The sequence below is a fragment of the Myxine glutinosa genome, chromosome 2 (assembly GCF_964187855.1).
Source record: "Myxine glutinosa chromosome 2, kmMyxGlut1.1, whole genome shotgun sequence".
In the NCBI taxonomy this organism is placed as follows: domain Eukaryota; kingdom Metazoa; phylum Chordata; class Myxini; order Myxiniformes; family Myxinidae; genus Myxine; species Myxine glutinosa.
In genome coordinates, this window is record NC_136262.1 from 212,259,412 (window position 1) to 212,280,655 (window position 21,244).

Here is a 21,244-nt window from a genome sequence, read left to right on the forward strand (position 1 = left end):
AAATTTTCACCACAGGAGTGCCTCCACCTGTAGAATATTTTAGTGGAAATTATGACGTCACAGGTCACGTGGTATAGTCGCCATATTGGAAAAAAAAAACTTTGCACCTCTATATCTCAAAATCCACAGCACAGAAATAATTGACAGGTCTCTGCAAAGAACTCTCCATGCGGATTAACATATGTGATTGATGACGTCATAGGTCCCGCCGTTATAACATCATAATTCGACAAGTAAAAAACTATCCGATCAGGATGAAATTTCTTGAGCATCTTCTCGATATAAATTTATGCATAAATAAAACTATAATGACGTCGTTGGTCACGTGGTTCGGACGCCATATTGTTTTGAGTGAAGAGCCTGAAAAACCACTAAAATCCAATTTTCTCCTAAACGACAACATATCGAGGCCAAACTTTGCAGGCAGAATCGTATACCCATGACCAACAAAAATGTTAGCGGGCAGGACGTGATGCGTCACATGGTTTCAGAGTTATGACGTTTTTAAGCATAAACTTTTAAAACCAAGCTCCTCCCTCATTTTTGATCCTATCGAGGGAAAAACTTCACAGATGTGTTCAGCATACCAGTCTACTAAAATAACCTTATGGAATTTTCGATAGGTCACGGGGTTTGGCAGATATGAATAATTAAACGAACATATTAAAAAAATTATAACTCTTGAACCGCTTCATTGATCAGAGTAAAACTATATATTACAGTAGACGTAATGAAGTGTAACATGTGTGCAAAATTTAAAGACGATTGGATGTACGGTCTGGAAGCTAGAAGTTGTTATTGTGTGAAGAAGAAGAGTCTTCTAGAGTGGGCATGGAATTAATTATCACACTGCACATGACGAGCAGGCAAAGTACAGAGCGACCTCACGGGGTCATTTTGACCTCAAATAAAATTCTGATTTCAGATTTCTCAATCGCTCAGGTATATTAGGTACATCGCTCAGGTACAATCGCTCAGGTACAAAGCACACATACACACGACCAAAACAGATTTGGCGAAATTCCGACGATTTTTGACGATAATATAACATTTGTGTCTGCATTTCAGTAAAGTAAAGTGTGTGCCGTGTCACCATTTAAAAAATTGAAACGTGGCTCATTGTAAATAACTCCATATGGGGAATAGGTGTTGTTAACGATGACGTCATTGGTGCCATAATTATGACGTCATAATTCGACAGGGACAACGCTTAGTCTGATCAGTTTGAAATTTATTGAGCATGATCTATGCAACAATTATTTAGAGAATGTAAATTTATGATGTCATCGCTCACGTGGTCTGGCAGCCATATTGGATCAAAAAAAAAAGAAACATTCAAAAATAGAAGAGTTGGCTTACACCAAGTTGACTGTGCAGGCAGGGTAAGTATTCCATGAATACCATCTAGTTACCGTGCGCTCGCGAAGCGAAAGGCAGGGTTAAGCATTCGGGTCCATTCGTACGTCGTACGTACGTACGTGCGTGTCTGCATTTTAAAAATTCATTTTCTCGGCAACCGTTGGTCCGATTGATATGAAATTTTCACCATAGGAGGGACTCCTCCTGGAGAATATATTAGTGAATATTATGACGTTACAGGTCACGTGGTACGTGCGCCATCTTGGAAAAACCAAAAAACTTTGCACCTCGATATCTCCTAAAGTGCTGCACTGAAATAACTGAGACAGGTTTCATTGCAAAGAACTCTCCATGCGGAATAACATATGTGAATGATGACATCATAGGTGCGCTATTGGTGCACCATCACACTATGCACGGCTATACTAAACACGGTAATACAACACACAATGCACGGCTATACTAAACACGGTAATACAACACACTATGCACGGCTATACTAAACACGGTTATATAACACACAATGCACAGCTATACTAAGCACGGTAATACAACACACGATGCACGGCCGTACTAAACACGGTAATACAACACACTATGCACGGCTATACTAAACACGGTAATACAACACACTATGCACGGCTATACTAAACACGGTTACACAACACAATATACACGGCCATACAAAACACGGTAATACAACACACTATGCACGGCTATACTAAACACGGTAATACAACACACAATGCACGGCTATACTAAACACGGTTACACAATACCCTATGCACGGCTCTACTAAACACGATTATACAACACACTATGCACGGCCATACTAAACATGGTTATACAACACACTATGCACGGCTATACTAAACACGGTCACAAATAACACTATGCACGGTTACACGGTACACTATGCACGGCTATACCAAACATGGTTACGCAGCACGCTATGCACAGCTATGCTAAGCACGGTTACAAAGCACACTACGCACGATTACACAGCTTACCAGGCACTGCTATACTAAGCACGGTTACACGGCATACTGTCCACGGCTATACTAAGCATGGTTACACGGCACACTATACACGGCTATACTAAACACGGTTACACAACATACAAGGCATGGTTATACAATGCACGGTTATACAGCACACTATGCATGGCTATACAGCATGCTTCAGTTCGATCGGATACTGGGCACAGTTACGCAGCACACTATGCACGGTTCCACAGCACACTATACACAGTGACAAGGTACACTATACATGGTTAGATAGTACACTATACATGGTTACACGGCACACAATGCACGGTCACACAGCATACTATACACGGTATACTAGGCATCATGACAAAGCATACTATGCATTGTTACACAGTACAATATACACAGTTACATACTATGCATTGCACTATGCAAAGCATACTATGCATTGTTACACAGTACAATATACACAGTTACACAGCACACTACACAGGGTTATACAACACACTATGCACAGTTATACTAACCATGGTTACAAAGCACACTGTGCATGGTTATAGAGCACACTGTGCATGGTTAAAGAGCACGGTTACACAGCATGCTTGGCACGGCTATACTAAGCATGGTTACACAGCCCGCTATGCACGGCGAACCAACCATGGTTACAAAGCACACTATGCATGGTTACCCCATACAAAATGCACGATTATACAGCATGCTATACACGGTTACACAGCGCACAATGCACGGTTACACAGCACACTCTACACACTATGCACGCTCAGAGAAGACACTATGCACGCTCAGAGAAGACACTATGCACGGTCAGAGAGGACACTATGCACGGTTAAAGAGCACACTATGCACGGTTAAAGAGCACACTATGCACGATTACAGAGCACAGTATGCACTGCCAGAGAGCAAACTATACTCGATTAGAGAGCAAACTATGCACGATTCGAGAGCACGTTATGCACGGCCAGAGAGCAAACTATGCACGGTTAGAGAGCACACTATGCACGGTTAGAAAGCACACTATGCAATGCCAGAGAGGAAACTATGCACGATTAGAGAGCAAACTATGCACGATTGGAGCGCACACTATGCACGGCCAGAGAGCACACTATGCACGGTTAGAGAGCAAACTATGCACGGTTAGAGAGCAAACTATGCACGATTAGAGAGCAAACTATGCATGATTAGAGAGCACACTATGCACGGCCAGACAGCACACTGTGCACGGCCAGAGAGTACACTATGCACGGACAGAGAGCACACTATGCACGGTTAGAGAGCAAACTATGAACGTATAGAGAGCAAACTATCCACGATTAGAGAGCAAACTATGCATGATTAGAGAGCACACTATGCACGGCCAGAGAGCACACTGTGCACGGCCAGAGAGCACACTATGGACGGCCAGAGAGCAAACTATGCACGATTGGAGAGCACTAGGCACGGCCAAAGAGCACACGATGCACGGTTAGAGAGCACCGACCACAATGTACGAGGTTGGCTCAAAATAGACATGGATTTTTGTTTCTACGACAGCTTGTGTAACACTAACTACCTTGACAAAAGTTCATCATCGCACTGTCCAACCCATTATCTGGAAATTACAACTATGCACAGTAAGACCGAGGATTATGCCCGGGTACACAGCACACCATGGCACACAAGGTACGGAGCCTACTGATCGTTTATTACACCTGATAGTATCAAATACATTGGTGCTGTATTAACACTACACAAAACGCGAATAATATACAAAAACACACATATAAAGACTGCTGTCATCAAACCGACAACTCAAACTATTTTTTTTGTACAAAAACCACAAGGAGGACCTTTTTGTTTTTTTACATCCAGGCCATAAATTCTGTAGAGCATGCACCATTCCGAGCAAGTGTGTACACGACCACAGTGTGCTCAAACGTTTTCACGAACGAAGACGAATATACTCACGAGATCGATACATTACATTTCTGCTTGAAAGGTATACTATGGGGGAGGGAGGAGGGCAAAAGGGTCATAGATCAAAAAGTTCATAGATCAGAGATGCAAAGGACCATCAGTATACGATCAGTATGCCTCTTTACTTGAGGTATTGACTTCCCTGATAGCTCATGCAACAAGCACCATCTTGATCTGTTTGAAGGAATCACTTCTTTGGAAGCAATTCTAGATTTTCCGCTTGATATTCTAAATACATCTACAAACTGTTCAATGTACGGACTTTATGATCATTTCACTTGCGGCATTTCCACCAATAACATTCATCACCAACAACGAGAACGTATGAAGGCACAACCACAAATTGACATTGACATGAACAGCGGGTTAGGTTACTTACTTATTTTATCAACAGGTTAACTATAGCCGACAGATGACCCGATGTTAGAGCTTGAGACTTGATGTTAGAGCTTGAGACCCGAGTTATCATTCAGGATGGCTGGGATCGATGAACTCGGCTTAGGTCTTCATAATACTAACGATCTCAAAAACCTGACATGGATTTTTGTTTGTACGACTAAGCTTATGTAACGTACTTGAAAGACGTTCTTCATCACTCTGTGCAACAAATTATCTGTAAATTCCAACAGGCTTGATGTTTCATGGACCTGGAATTCCATAACTATTCGCTGGCAGCCATCTTGATTTTCATCACGTGCGTTAAAAGCCCAAAACTAGGGATTTGAGGGCACAGTATTATTTAGCAACATTGTAAACACAAATTACTCTAAAATTATCCATACATTATTCAGCAAAGGTCCAGGTGAATTTTCAACCGTGCACGTGTGTACACGGTTATACAACATATGTGAATGCACACATTGCATTCCCGGTGCTTGTTGTTGCTCGGTTGTTTGTACGTTATAGTACAGTATACTATAAACTGCACTCGCACACTGTAAATGTAACGGCCCCTTGTCCGTATACAAATGTACATTATGATAAACAAAGCTGGTGAACAAAAATAAAACTATTATTTACAATTGCCAAAAAGCAAACTAAAGCAAACTCAAAGGTTTAGTGTGGATTGATAAAGAGACCTCAACACAATGTACATGGCTATACGGGCAAGTTATGTGTAAAAACATGCAAAAACAAAAACAACCAGCAAATTGTATTGATTAGTGGAGAAAAATGAATTTACTTTACAATCATTATGGACTATTTAAAATGCCTGATAAATATCCATAACAAACATCTGTATTATCTCTACAATCGACGTATTGAATGGACCACCATGTGTTGGCTTGTTGTGCAGCAGAGGAGCGCGCGTGCCTGCTGTACGCATGCGTGTGCGCATTCACGTATGCCTGCATGCGTGTGAATGTTGCGCATGCGTGGTTCTACCTGCCGTACGAGATGTGCATGGAGACAACCCGTCACACACAATTTGTTAATTTATTTAAGATTATGAGGAACGTCAAGACGAAACCCTGTGAACGTGTAAACCCAAGACAGACAGGGTCCAGTGTGATGGAGGTGCTCAGCTGCTCGGTTGTTTGTAGTTACCGTTGATCTCAGGAGCAATGTTGACGGCCTCGGCACCTAGGGGCAGCCGGTCACTGCATTCCGACTCCAGGTCATACTCTACTGTGGGCGCGTCCATGATGTCCTCGGTCGCCGCATAGTGTGGTGCAGGTTGGACCTGAGACCCACCACCGTCACAGGAGCCCTGCTCACCTTCTGCCTTTCCTTGTTTTTCCGAATCACAAAGCGACTCTCCAAAAGCCTTGTCGTGTGCCCGCATCACCTGCTCCAGTTGTTTCTGCTGCTCCTTCTCCATGGGTTTGTAGGTCTTTGCTCGATATTGGTAGAGGAGATGACAACAGGCAGCGGCCAGGAGCGGAATGGTAGCCAGGCCAAGCAGAAGGGAACTAACGACCACCATGATCAAAAGAGAGGGGATGCGCTTCCGAGTGATGAAAGGCACCTCCATGAGGCACGGCTCACCAGCACGGCTCAAACACAGCGTGTAGGGAGTACCCGGTTTGAGACTATGAAAGCGATAAAGGTGTACTTCGCCCTCAACAAAAGACCATTTCACCATCGATGATTCATCTCCAAGATGTCCCATACACAGATACATAATATCAAAATGACTCAGTCTTGCACCCGCTGTCAGATTGGGCATAGTAGTTACTTCCAGGCCTTTATCTGAATCTGAGTTACGGACAGCTTTTCGCGACGTTGGAGCCAACTGGACACGTGCATCGGTATCTGAAACTTCCAGAGCTATTACAGCAAATCCTATGGTATGATGCTGCTTCAGGTCACCTTTAAACCCCACCGTGTGGTTGAACCCTGGTGAACGCGTTGGATGATCTCCACCCGATATTGCACATGCCACGTCCAGTGGAGTTGGGAACGAAGCGGGAACTCCGCTCTGCTCACTTTCACTCGAATCGGAAGGAAAAGCATTGGGTTTTAATTTGATGTAGGAATGCGCATTCTGCATAAGTGAATCGGTGTTCTGGGGAGGGATGACTTTACCTTTTGGTGTCTTTCCCAAAAGTGAAGTAATTAGATTTGTTTTGGGCTTGCGTTCTTTGGAAGATTTACTCACAAGAGCGACCTGCAATGTGGATGATTCGCTCCCAACATCATTGCTGCCAATACATGTGTAGAACCCCTCCTCAAGCTTGCTCAACTGTGGGATGATCAGGGTGCCATTTTTCAGCACGGTCACACGCTTGCTTTGAGTTTTGCTTTCTTCCACAATGGTGTTTGCACGGTCTTCAAGGAAACTCTGCAGCACCGACTCACTGTCGCCACTTCGTACCTTCCAGGTGACAACTGGTGTTGGAACCCCCTTGCTTTCGCAAGTGAGCACCACGGTACTTTCAGGGTACAGCCGGGTCTCTCTGACATCTGGGTCACTTGACAGGTGGACCTTTGGTGACGAGCATTTTATGTCAGGCATTTCGGTCACACGCTTTCCCTCCAGCTCGTATGGTTCGGCGCAGGTGATGGCGTTCTTGTTGGGTATATTTACCGTGGTGTTTTCAAGCCAACTTTTCATCCAATTGGTCTTGCAGCTGCATCGCAGAGGGTTATCGTGCAGGAGGAGATAGGAAAGATCGTGGAGATCGTCAAAGGTTCCCACAAAGATGGTGGACAATCTGTTGTGGTTGAGGCTCAATGAACGGAGGTCAACCAGTGTCGAGAAAGCATTACTCGGTAACCTCTTCAGCTGGTTGTTGTTCAACTTCAACATTTGTAGCGCGGTCATACTTTTGAGGTCTGCCCAAGGGAAATCAGACAGCTGATTGTTGCTGAGGTCCATGTTACGGAGATGGATTAGGCCAGATAGAGTCCCAATCTCTATGTTGATCATGTCATTGTAGGCAAGCCACAGAGAGCTTAGATCTGGTAGTTCTGCAAATGCCGTTTGGTCCAGGCTTCGCAGCTTGTTGGCGGGGAGATTCAGAGTGGTCGTGTTTGAGGGCAGGCCCTTAGGGACCTTATCGAGCTTCTTGTGAGCGCAATCCGAGATCATCCGATCTGACTTGTCCACGCATTTGCACTTTTCTGGACACCCAGAGATGACATTGAGGAAGATCATCACTGCGAGCCCGGAGAGTGGAATTTTCGTCCTCATACTTTTTCCTGCGAGGGGTGTGGGGGAAGTGTTGGGAAAGAGGTGAAATAAATAATTCAACAACCCCTCTTAAAGTGTAGCAACTTGTACATGACGATCCATATTCATCCAAAAAATTCCCGAACTACACTACACTGGATTATTGCCGCTGATGAAGCAGTTTCTTTTGAACGAATACAATGGGTGCTTTTTGCCAATGGTAGTCAAGGCAGGAGTTTTGAATCTGGCCGAGATTTTATGGCACACCTGCTCTTTCAATGGCTACCATCGAGTAGTAAACATCAACGCAGCTAAGCACTTGCAGATAGGATATCCAGCTGAATGTCATCTGCAAAAGAGCAGCGTACTCAATGGGGCAACGCCCTGCCCATGAAGCACTAGATCGGCAGTTTGTATTCAAGGCCTATCCCGATGAAGGTGGCACATTCAGACGAGACGGCTCAAAGGCGAGAGTGTATATATACTCCCTCTGAGCTATCTATTGAGGACATATATGTACTTCTATATATGTCCATTGCTACGTATTATATCCGCTCAAGTACATTTTATAAGAGGCAACACAAGCAATAAAGTAAGTCGCCATTTTCCTAAAAATTCGCCATTTTCATGACTTTGCCTCCATTCGACGTCATGGGCAGAGGCGCTCCGGCGGCTGGCTTAATGTGCCGATGTCTAAATGTCTACCCGTGTGATCCTTTCGTGGACATAAATGATAATAAATAGTAGCAATGCAATTTACGCAGCACACGGAGAGCAAATAAAGGATAAATGGATTGGTTCATGTGCTTCGGCAGTGGTGGAGACCTGATACAGGATGGCATGGAATTGTATAGCTCTTGGTGGATATTTACACATCGATGAGCCGTACAAGGCGATGAAAGGTCAACACAAGTCTTGCAGAGAGCAGAGAGATTTGATGGTGTAAATGTAATGGTTGGAGTCTGAGTCTGGGAGGTCACTGGTTCAAACCGTGGCAGTGTCATCTTACTATAATTCACCAAATGTCTGTCTGTCTGTGTGTCTGTTCCCAGGTACCACAAAAACGGCTGAAACGATCGCAACGAAAATTTGGGTGGGTATTCCTGGGACCCCCTGGAGTAAAATAGGCTCTATTGTTTTTCCAATTAGGAAAAAATTTCCAATTTTCCAATTTTCCAGATTTTCCAAACACAATGGAATAATATTTACCGATATGAACAGTGATGTGGCTTTTATTGAAATTCTACAAATACTGTTTAAATTTTGATGATTTGCGTGTGATATTATTTAACGGATGTTTATATAAAACGTTTAAAATAAAAAAAGCCTTAAATTTCTGATTTTTGCCTTTTCATTTGGGCCTTCCAATTGAAGCCCCACCCGTAGGGAAGGTACCGTTGCTAGTACCAAATAATTTTAAAATGGTATGTTCTGCTTCCTTGCTTGACTCTCAACATTTTTGAAAAGGATGGAGCTGACAAACTAAACAACCAGAGGTGGGCAACCACTTTGCCGGCTGCATAGGCCTGCACAATGGTTCTGCTTTGAAGTTCCTTGTAAGAGAACTCGTTACCTCCGCCACCGAAGGTGGATGGAGGTTACGTTTTCACCCCTGTCTGTCTTTGTTTGTTTGTTTCTCTGTGAACAAGATATCTGAAAAAGTTGTGGACTGATTCGGACAACATTTGGCAGAGGTAGCGGATGTGACAAGGACGACATGATTAGATTGTGGTGAAGATCCGGATTCAGATCCGGGTAGTATAATTTTTTAAATGTGATTCTTCACCATTGGGAGATAGGGCTAACACCAAAATATAGCAGAACATCCCAAAAAGTTATGGACAGATTTGGACGAAACTTGGTGGACAGGTTGTGTGTGTGACAAGGAAGAATCGATTCGATTTTGGTGAAGATATGAATATGGATTCGGATACCAGAATTCTTTAATTTTTAAATGATTCTTCACCATTGAGAGATCGGGTGAAAAACGATATATAACATGATATTTAAAAAAGTTATGGACGAGTTATGACTAAACTTGGTGGATGAGTTTGTTAAGTGACAATAACAAGCGATTCGATTTTGGTTGAGGTCTGAATCCAGATCCGGCCTATCAGTGGGATACAGAACATAAACTGGTGAGACTGGCGGAGCTTTGCGCTCTTCCGAGTGCCCTTCTAGTTTCAACGATTGTAATTTGTTGTGCACGGTATTAGAGGGTCCATATTGTGGAAGTGTGCGTTGTCCCCTCTGTGCTGTATAGCCTGGGTTTGAATCCGGACGCAGCTATAAACTGTCATCCCGATGATTCACATGCAGGGCGAGGCTTCAGTGTTGAGCTCGACAACCCTTCTGCCTGTCATTGGTTGGGCGTTGCTAGATGTTCTGTGTGATGCCAACGGTGTCTTTCGTGAAGAGTACGCGAGTTATCACCGCCACGGAACAAATTATAAATTATTACCAAGTCACCTTGGGTCAAACGTCAAACCCGGCGACCGGATCGTAAAATAAATGTGTGTGCCAACGACCTTCTCCAGCCAAACTCGTAAGAGGGTGGGATATTAATGGAGCTATAGTAGTATACATTTTAAGATCGTCCAGACTTCATTTTGCTGTAAATTATCAGGAATTGGTTGACGGACGAATACAATTCCGAAGCAATAAACAATGTCCTCCATCTCTGTTTTTAGAACTTACAACCATGTAGATAAAACGTGTGTGTACATCCACTTTCAAAAATAATCTTTCTGTAATATCGCTTCGTTGCCCCAACCACACGAAGCGAAAAGCAGATAATTACCTTGCGCTCGCGGAGTGAAAAGCACGGTTAAGCAATCAGTTACGTACGTACGTGTGTGTGTGTGCCGTATGTGTGCCGTGTCTGCATTTTAAAAATGCATTTTCTCGACAACCGTTTGTCCGATTGACACGAATTTTTTACCAGAGGAGCGCCTCCGCCTGTATAATTTTTTTATTCATAATTATGACGTCATAGGTCACGTGGTACGACGCCATCTTGGAAAAAACTTACACCTCTATATCTCCCAAACAGTTCCACGGAAAAAATTGAAACATGGCTCGTTGTCAAGTACTCTCCATGGGGAATAACATATGTTGATGATGATGTCATCGTTGCCTTAATTATGACGTCATAATTCGACAAGTACAATGCTTGATCTGATCAGTATGAAAAAACAAAATTTCCTCTGCAACTGTTAGTCCGATTGGCACGAAATTTTCAGAATATGAGCAGCTCCTCCTGTGGAATTTTTAAAATGATAATTATGACGTCATAGGTCACGTGGTACAGGCGCCATCTTGGAAAAATCGAAAAAAGTTGCACCACCATATCTCTGAAACCGCTCCATGGAAAAAATTGAAACATGGCTCATTGTGAAGTACTCCGCTTGCGGAATAAGATATGTTAATGATGATGTCATCGGCACTTTAATTATGACGTCATAATTCGACAAGTACAACACTTGATTCGATCAGTATGAATTTTTTCTCTGCAATTCTTGGTCCGATTGACACGAAATTTTCACCAAAGGAGTGCCTGCTCCTGTAGAATATTATAATTATTATTATGACGTCATAGGTCACGTGGTACAGGCGCAATCTTGGAAAAACCGAACACTTCTATATCTCTGAAAGCACTCCACGGAAAAAATTGAGACCTGGCTTATTGTCAACTACTCCCCATGGGGAATAAGATATTTTAATGATGATGTCATGGGTGCCTTCGTTATGACGTCATAATTCGACAAATACAACACTGATCCATCTGATCATTTTTTTTTTTCAGCAACTGTTGGTCTGATGGACACGAAATTGTCACCATAGGAGCGCCTCCTCCTTTAGAATATTTTAATGATAATCATGACGTCATATGTAATGTGTTACAGGCGCCATCTTGGAAAAACCGAAAAACATTGCACCTCTATATCTCCAAAACGGCTCTATGGAAAAAATTAAACGTGGCTCATTGTTAATAACTCCATATGGGGAATAGGTGTTGTTAACGATGACGTCAATGCTTCCATAATTATGACGTCCTAATTCGACAGGGACAACGCTTAGTCTGATCAGTTTGAAATTTATTGAGCATGATCTATGCAACAATTATATTAGAGAATATAAACTTATGATGTCATCGCTCACGTGGTCTGGCAGCCATATTGGATCAAAAAAAAAGAAACGTTCTGTCCATCTGTCCAGAAAAAAGAAAAAGAAAAGGAAGAAAAACAGAAGAGTTAGCTCACACCAAGTTGACTGCGCAGGGTAAGTATTCTATGAATACCATCTAGTTGATTCATATCTTTCCGTCTGTCCATCTGATTAGTTTATGATTGTCAGTTTACGATAGGGTGAGGTAATAGACACTGGGAAAATGGCGCTAAAACCAAAAATTAATTGATTTATTCACCTTTAAACCTCTTTAAACGTTCATTTAATATTATTGAATTATGAACTTGAGGATTTGTAAAACACAAATTGCCTTCATCATACTTCCAAGAACCATATATGCTATATATCGATATATAGCATTAGAGGGCGTGGCATGTGAATCTGGGTGAAGAGGAGGCGGACAATATGGCTATGTACGAGGCTGATTGACGCTGCGTTCTATGGTGATCAAAAAAACCTCCATCGCCTAAATTGTGGCTCAATATCATCCTATTACAGTGTACTGACAGGGAACCATTGAACAGATTTCCACGGATAACCCTACATTTGTTTGGGCAGTGTATAGACAACAAAGCGCTGCCTCGCATGTTCCCGGAAGTTTATGTTTACTGCTAACAACCCAGTGTTAATTCTAGTCATCCGCACACTTATTGCCAAAAAATAATGTTATAAGGGTGGTGTGTGTATAAGACAGCATTAAACTTCTGCATTTTTCAAAACGATATTTAAAATAACTAGCAACGGTACCCACCCTATGGGCGGGGCTTCAATTGGGAGGCCCAAATGAAAAGGCTAAATACCAGATATTGAAGGCTTTTTTTCTTTTAAACGATTTCTATAAACATCCATTAAATCTTGATCGGCGCAGCCGTTTGTGCGGCACCCGGGAAAATAACGTCATGCGGGAGGAAGTATCAGCAGGATGTGGCAGTGTGGGAGTCCACGTTTCAGATCCTCCTTCATGCTGAAGTAGCCCACCACTTCTCCAAGCATTCCGCTCTTCAGATCCGCCATGACAAATTGAAGCTTGATACTGAAGACGCGTGCAGTTAATACTCCTGATGTCGTATGTACTGAGTGTACTCCCGATATGTGTTTCCTTCATTGTAAAAACTTCCAAATCAACAGTTAAAAGGATTTTGAGCCGATAGCTGTTACGGCCTTGGCAAGATCGATGGAGACAACGATCTGTTAGAGTATTCACCGCCCAAATAGCTATGTGGAATTCTCTCATGTACACTAATCTTAAACTAATCGTGTTCATAATCGCTATGTCGTATGTACTCCCGATACGTGTTTCCTTCAGTTGAAATGGGTTAGAATTCTCTCAAGCAGGGATTCAACCTGTGTCCTTATAAAAGGTCTTCGGCTGAGGTCACCGAGTTCGATCGGTGCAGCCGTGCAGCGATCGGTGCAGCCGTTTGTGCGGCACCCGGAAAAACAACATCGTCAAAATGAGAACAATGAACGTTATGCGAACGCGAATGTTATGCAGGAGACCAAACCTGAGAATGCTGGAGACTAAAGCTGAAATTTGGGAAAACTAAATAGCCTATTTTACTCCTGGAGATCCCAGGATTATCCACGCAAAATATCGTTGAGATCGGTTCAGCAGTTTTTACGGTAACTTCGAACAGACAGACAGACGGACGGACATTTGGTGAATTATAGTAGGATTCAAGTACAGCAAGGCGGAAGTACAGGTACAGCAAGGCGGATGAATTTATTGAGGCAAGGTTTGTGGATTGTGGTAAATTCGCTTGACTAATCGTAGGTTGGCGAACTATTTTGCACATTTATTCACCTAATTAACATGGGCCGTGAACACAATAATAACCCCCACAAACTCTCCAAACTCATAATATCCATCAACCCATCTTTATTGTCGCCATTGTGAACATCGCCATCGCATTATTGGATCAAGTTTATCGTTGTTATTATTATTATTAGCATTATTATTAAAGGCAAGTTTCATGATCTTAATAACCCAAGAAAATCAACTTTATTTTATGTTCTTAATAAAGGGAAAAGAATACTTTATTTTATCTTATTAATTTTTATTCATGAGAATAAAAAGCACAGAAACAATGCACAAACATGTTTATTAAGGGTACAGTTTGGACAAATTTGAAAGTTGAGGTCACTACCCCTATTTTCCCCATTACCCCGTAATTTTGCAGATCATGGATTTGCGGTTTACGGGGATTTTCAAGAATGCAACCCCGCGAATTGCAAGGCCCTCCTGTATAGACTTAAACACAGCGCAGGGTATCGTGTTCCATGAACCCCTTCTAGTTACCTCGACCACGAAGGTGGATGGAGGTTTTGTTTTCACCCCGATCTGTTTGTCTGTTTGTGAACAGGTTATGTCAAAAGGTTATGCACAGATTCGGATGAAAGTTGGTGGACAGGTTGTGTGTGTGAGTTGGTGGACAGGTTGTGTGTGTGAGAGAGATCACCTTCAGAGGCCATTTTTCCCAACAGAGCAGGGGTTGGCCTTTTTCGGGCACCGTGGTCCCCTTTTTGAAGCTAATGTTTTATGGTCCGGATGCCCTTCCTGCCGCCAACCCGGTCAGTCGCCTCTTGTGGTACTCAATTTGCCGACCTCGGAAGGATGATAGGCTGAGTCATCCCCCCTGGCATTAATTCAGTGATCGACCGGAATTCGAAACCAGGATCCCAGGATCCCAAGATCCAAAGCCGGCACCCTAACCGCTAATCCAACACCAGGCTTATGTGGCAAGGACAAATCTATTCTATTTTGGTGAGGATCCGAATCCAAATACGAGAATTTGAAAATTGTTTAAGTGTTTCTTCGTCATTGAGTGGAAGGACCCAAAACAATAAATAACATGATATTTCAAAAAGTTGTGGCCAACGTATGACAAAAACTAGGTGGATGACTTTCTTATGTGACAAGAACAAGCTGATTAGATTTTGGTTCAGGTCCGGATGGCCTATCAGTGGGATAGGAAATGTAAACTGTTTTGCTTGACTGTATGCTCTCTACCGAGTGTAGTTCAAGCTTTAAATGTAGTCGCATCATGTAGAAAACATTTGTCTAAACTATGGTTCATTATAGGTTATTTTTTGCTCTAATAAATTACCACGAAATGGGGAACGATCTCCATAGTTAACCTACATTAGCAATAATATTATTATTATTTTATTATTGCTAGAAGGAAAGGTTAGAGGTATGTGCACAGCCCTTTGAGCTGTCCATCTTGGGTTCGAATCCCAACCCAGCTATAAACTACCATTCTGGTGTTTCACATTCAGGGCGAGACATCAATGTGTGCGTGCATTGTCCCTCTGACGGATGTTAATCTGGTAGTCCCGTCTGCCACCACTGGTCGTTGATCACGTTAAAGATCCCGCAATCTCTACCACAAAGAGTAGGTGGGTTACCAAATGAATCAAACATTAGAACAAATTACTGTCACCTTCAGTCAAACGTCAGGCATGGCCATCCGGTTCGTGAAAGACTCGGGCCAAGCTTCCCCAGAATTTAGGAATCATTGTGGCTGAAAAGCAGTCGTACTGCAGGAGTAATCTATATAATAATAGCGTAAGGACTCGACTTTGTTATCCCTTTTACGCCGCACCCAGTGACCCGATGCCCACGGCACTAATGGATTTACGATCTACGAACCGCGCTCTTTGTTTATCACGTACAGACATACTCGAAAAATCTGAATTAGCCGACGTTGGGGCCCAAAAGCATCCGATTAACTGCCGATACGACGCCATCTTACGACGCCATCGTATTGGCGTCTGCTGGGCGAAGGCGAAGCAAGCCGTCCGCTGATTGGACAGGCGAAGGCGAAAGCAAGCCGTCCACTGAGTGGACAATCCAGAGCATGCATTTGTGCCGGTGTCGGCGATCGTTGTTCATATACGCACTCTTCATTCTCATCTTTCTTCCTAACTCTTACTCGGACAAGCAAATCCCCTATGCCATCCATAATGGTACACTCTATCCATACACCACATCCTCCCTTCCGTGGATGTTCCACGGGTTTCGGCTAGTATATTAATAATAATATTACATTCTTTTCTTTATTTCAACAACTATACTTTTAATGACGTCATTTTTGATATTCTATTTTGTTCCAATGGTACGCGTCGACCTGCTTTCCAAAGGTTTGCCAACTGATATATGATCCTAGATTTATAGGCCGAGAAAAATATATTTCCGGGTTCTGGTCAGCGCGCGCATCGATTTTGACCCTGCGCGTCAACAATTGTCTTTTTCAAATTTGGTATCGACGTTCGCGCACGGTTCTCCCCTAAAACACTGCGTTTAGTTTGTCCAAATCCAACCAGCCGTTCCAAAGATATGAGTAGTTTTGTGTGCCGTGACGTCATGAATCCAATAAGGAAGTTCCATGTGACGTCATCGTCTGAGTCACGTGACCGATTGGGTGGCAAACCATTGCTTCTGCCACCATACGTAATGGCGGCAATTTGAAACTCGTATCACATATAAATTGCCCCCTACACGATGGTAAAGAGTTGTTGTGCTGTCGGATGTACAGCCCGATTTCATAAGGGATCGGGCTTGTCATTCTTCTGTTTTCCAGACGACACAACTAGTGTAGGCTGCTATGTCTTAAAAATGGCTGTCGTGTTTTTTTTTTGTTAAAAGCAAAATTCCACTTGATTCCTTGTCTTTGGGGTGTCACATGTTCGAAAAAATAGGTTGTTAATTTTTTTTAACGGATTAAGGGTGTCAAATCCAAGATGGCCGCCAAAATATATAAATTCCATTAAAACTGGTATTCTGAACACAGTATGAGGTCCAAATGAATGATAATACCCATAATTTCAATACCAAGGAGTTCAAAAACAATTAATTTCAATATGGCAGTCAAATTCAAAATATCAAGCTCTTATCAAGCTTATCTTACTGAAGCTCTTATCAAGTACTTCTTTGCTCACGACCACCTGAACTACGCACGTTTGCTCCCTTTGTACCTGTCAACAATGCAGCAAACAGAACAAGTTTTTCCAGATGTCTGGGCAGAACTCCTGAAAGGAAATTTCTGTGTGACGAAGGGGATTGCTGCATTCACTTCAATAGGTCCAGATCACGGAATTGAGCAGGAGAACCGCAAACTCAAGGTCATTGGAGGCATTACTGGAATAACCCAAATTGAGAGAGCTCTAGACCGTTTCTTCCTGATTGCATCTGACTTGTCTAATCTAGTAGAGGAGTTTCAAAGAGAATATGGCATGGAAGGTGCTGATACCAGAGACCAACACCACGAGATCACAGGGGGAAAGTCCACCCGAGTAATGAGAAATTCCGCTAGATTGACAGAGGTATTTGTTGTTCATGGAGACCCATTCGTAACCGATGAGAGTGACCTGTGTAACCTTGTTACCAAGAAAGTAATTGATGAAAAGGTAACAAAGGACATAGTAGACCGCGATGCCATCGAACAACAGTTGTTCCAGACATTTGTCAAAGAACGCCTTACAGAAGGAAAACTTTCAGTGTGGGATCCAATGAAGAGAAAGAACATAGGCACTTTCAAAAGTGCCAACACAGTGAAGAAAGTGAAAGCAGGTGACAAACTCATTAAAGTCAAAGAAGAACGAGGACTCCTACAGAGGTTTATAGTAGCATCAAGAAGTAGTACACTGATCCAGAATATTTCCTTGAAGGACTTCCTTTCAAGTGTCAAAACCAAGGCAGAACTTGTAGAGTATTTAGCTGCAAAGACTCTGGATCACAGCAACAGCTCTGCCAACAAATTGAAGAAGTTCATGGTAACCTTCGGCACTGAGACAAAAGGCAATGTAAGTGTGCCTGATGAATTGGTAAAACACGGTCATGAAGAAGCGGATACGTTACTCTTGCTCCATGCCCTAACAGTTAACGGCGATGTAGAACTTGTAATAGACTCTCCAGATACCGATGTCTTCTTGCTGATGATCCACATGTATCCACAGCTACCTGCTGAGACATATTTCCTTACCGGAAAAGGAAAACTGAATAGGAAAATTGCAGTCAAACCTATCTTTGAAAAGTTAGGAGTTAACCGCGCCTCAGCTATTCTCGGGTTTCATTCTTTCACAGGATCAGATATGTGTGGCAGGTTCGCCGGCAGGACAAAGGACTGGTGTATGAAGGTGTTCATGTCCTGCGATGATATGATACTGGATTCACTTGCTTCACTTGGCAAATCTGCTGCTACACCCTCTCCAAACGCAATTGACCAACTGGAAAGGTTCGTTTGCTTGTTGTACAGATCCAAAACACACACCAAAGTAAATGCACTACGATGGTTCTTGTACTCAAATCGACAGGCCGAGGGAGAGAGTCTGCCTCCAACCTCTGGATCATTGACACCACACATTCTGCGAGCACATTATATTGCAATGATATGGATGCAGGCATGCGAAAGTCAACCGTCCCTTCCTTCTCCCACTGATTACGGATGGAAGTCAGAGGAAAATAGATTTCTTCCGGTGATGTGTTTGAACCCTCCAGCACCAGAGGCCGTGACTAAGCTGGTAAAATGTGGCTGCAAATCAGGATGCAAAGGAAACTCCTGTAGTTGCCGCAGCAATAAACTCCCATGCACAGAGGTCTGTAGCTGTTTGACGGATTCATGGCTGCCTTGACTGCAGCTCTCAGGTGAGAATATGGCTCATGAGGTTGTTACCTTCGCTCGCGAAGCGAAAAGCAGGATTAGGCATTTGGTTACGTACATGTGGAGTGCGTATGGCGTACGTGTGGCGTACGTGTGGCGGGTGTGTGGCGTACTTGTGGAGTGTGTGTGGCGTACGTGTGGCGTACTTGTGGAGTGTGTGTGGCGTACGTGTGGAGTGTGTGTGGCATGTGTGTGGCGTACGTGTGGCATATGTGTGGAGTGTGTGTGGCATACTTGTGGCGTACATGTGGAGTGTGTGTGGCGTACTTGTGGAGTGTGTGTGGCATACTTGTGGAGTGTGTGTGGCGTACGTGTGGAGTGTGTGTGGCGTACGTATGGCGTACGCGTGGCGTACTTGTGGCGTACTTGTGGCGTACGTGTGGAGTGTGTGTGGCATACATGTGGCATACTTGTGGCGTACGTGTGGAGCGTGTGTGGACTGTGGAGTGTGTGTGGCGTACTTGTGGGTCCACACGGCTCCACAGGCAGATGACACAGCCTCAGTTTCTCGCAATACCGCAAAAACGCCTCAACGGGCAAGCTACGGGCGTAAGCTGACAGGTCCGTCTGATCAAACAACAGCCTTCCCCCCATGTTGTTTATGCCACCCAAGATGGCGACCGGAACCGGTTGCCATGGACGACGCTCACGCGATGCAAGGCCTCTATCGGCTGGATATTGTCATTTATTGAAACGAAGACGTTCTTTGTCGGGTTCGTGTGAAGCAACCAGAAGGCCTAGAGAGCTGCGGGTGGTCTCGTTAGTTAGGCCTGGATCCTATCTCGTTTGTCATGAAGTTGTAAGTGTCTGTGATAATCTGGTGGACTGGAAGAAGAGGTCGTGGGAGACCATCGGCCTGTTAAACCACTTGCGCATGCGCAGTGTTGACGCGATCGACGCATTGGAATGTTTAACGGTACGGCGAGGCGATCGCGAGAACGAAATGACAGTCGATAATATGCTTGAAGAACTTAATGATTTTCAGAATAAATACATTTTAAAATAACTTAAGCTTGTGTTCACTATTTACAAAAAAAAGGCCTACAAGTCCCATTGGCTGTCTTTAATTTCTCTCTGGACGGCGCCATGGCAGATGAGGACCGCAAGGCATGAGGACACAAAAAACAACACCTTTTTATGTGCAATCCATGCTTTAAAAAACAAAAACAAAACAAAAAAAAAAAACGCATCGCCGCATCAATTCTGGAACTTTGGTCTGACCAGAGACCAGCAATATATTTTTGTTTGCCTAAAACTTGGAATTAAATTAATTAGGAACAAACATGAAAAAAATCTATGTTTGTAGTTCGGCTTTGAATCCAAAAATTAGGAGTAATAAAACGGGATTGAAGGCTACAGGGCCATCGGTTGATGTCGGACGCATCCGCCATTATGTCGCATTTCACTCTTGGCCGTTTCGGCTCCAAAATGTCACAATTAAGGAGAGAGTAATTTTCAAAATAATAAAAACGATTCGTTTTAAAATCGATTCTTTAAGAAATGGAAATGTTTTCTCGTTGTTCAGGATTTCCCTCCCATGCTTTGGGGATATATATATATATATATATACATACATACATACATACATACACATACTGATCATGATTATCAGATCATGGACGTTTCACAATATTGTTCATTACGGCACGCATCACACCTTATTCAGATGGACACGAGATTCTGCACCTGTCCGAAATCATATTCGAAAGGTGCATGAGCTTACATGACTTACATTTCATTCCTTGTACAAACAGCTTGTGAATATGAACAATCGTGTGAAGCAAATGTACAATGAGTGATCGGTAAGTCCGTAGCCTGATATAACTATCATTGACCTGCTTATATATGGTTCTCCGGAAGACAACAATATGGCTTATATATGGTTCTTTTTTTTTTTTAACCGAACAATAACTCTCATTTTATTTTTCTACTTCCATACGTCAGATAAACAATCATGCGTTCAAAGGTACAATTTTGTTTCCAGATCAAATACAAGCCAACAACATTGCGGTTTAGTTTTACCTTGGGTGCACCTGCTGATGAAATGTTGTGAGACGCTGCAGGTTTCCTCTTCTAAAATGGTCTGTGGAAGCCTTGGCTGAACCTTGGCACAATGCACAAGTTCCCTTTTCGCACACAGGGGGTCTTCGGACAGCGTAGGATGGACCTTGGCGCACCGTGCGTGGGTTCCCCGTTCACACGAAGGGGTTTTCGGACGGTGTGGGTTGGACCTTTGCATACACCGTGCGCAGGTTCTCCTTTCGCACGCAGAGGGTCTTCGGTGAGCGTGGGTTGCACCTTGGCGCACCGTGCGTGGGTTCCCTGTTCACACTGGGTTATTTGGAACCCGAAGGCTTTACATGGGCACCGTGCGCACGTTTAGATATATTTGTAAGCGAACGGGGAATGTTCTGCTTCAACCAACTCGGTTTCGTCCGAGCAAGACGGGACGCAGA

At 43.3% G+C, this 21,244-nt stretch overlaps 1 protein-coding gene across 1 annotated transcript; it reads right to left on the bottom strand.

Moving 5' to 3' along the window:
• Nucleotides 1–5,595: 5,595 nt before the first annotated feature.
• Nucleotides 5,596–20,864, bottom strand: LOC137422171 (immunoglobulin superfamily containing leucine-rich repeat protein 2-like). Its single transcript, XM_068108931.2, has 2 exons — nucleotides 20,811–20,864; nucleotides 5,596–7,967 (listed from the first exon to the last, which is right to left on the bottom strand). The coding sequence occupies exon 2, from the start codon at nucleotides 7,957–7,959 to the stop codon at nucleotides 5,845–5,847; it is 2,115 nt and encodes a 704-aa protein (XP_067965032.2). The 5' UTR covers nucleotides 7,960–7,967; nucleotides 20,811–20,864; the 3' UTR covers nucleotides 5,596–5,844.
• Nucleotides 20,865–21,244: the final 380 nt, after the last annotated feature.

What these genes read in the sequence shown, in the direction of transcription:
- LOC137422171 (XM_068108931.2), bottom strand. Translation starts at nt 7,959, where the DNA reads ATGAGGACGAAAATTCCACTCTCCGGGCTCGCAGTGATGATCTTCCTC.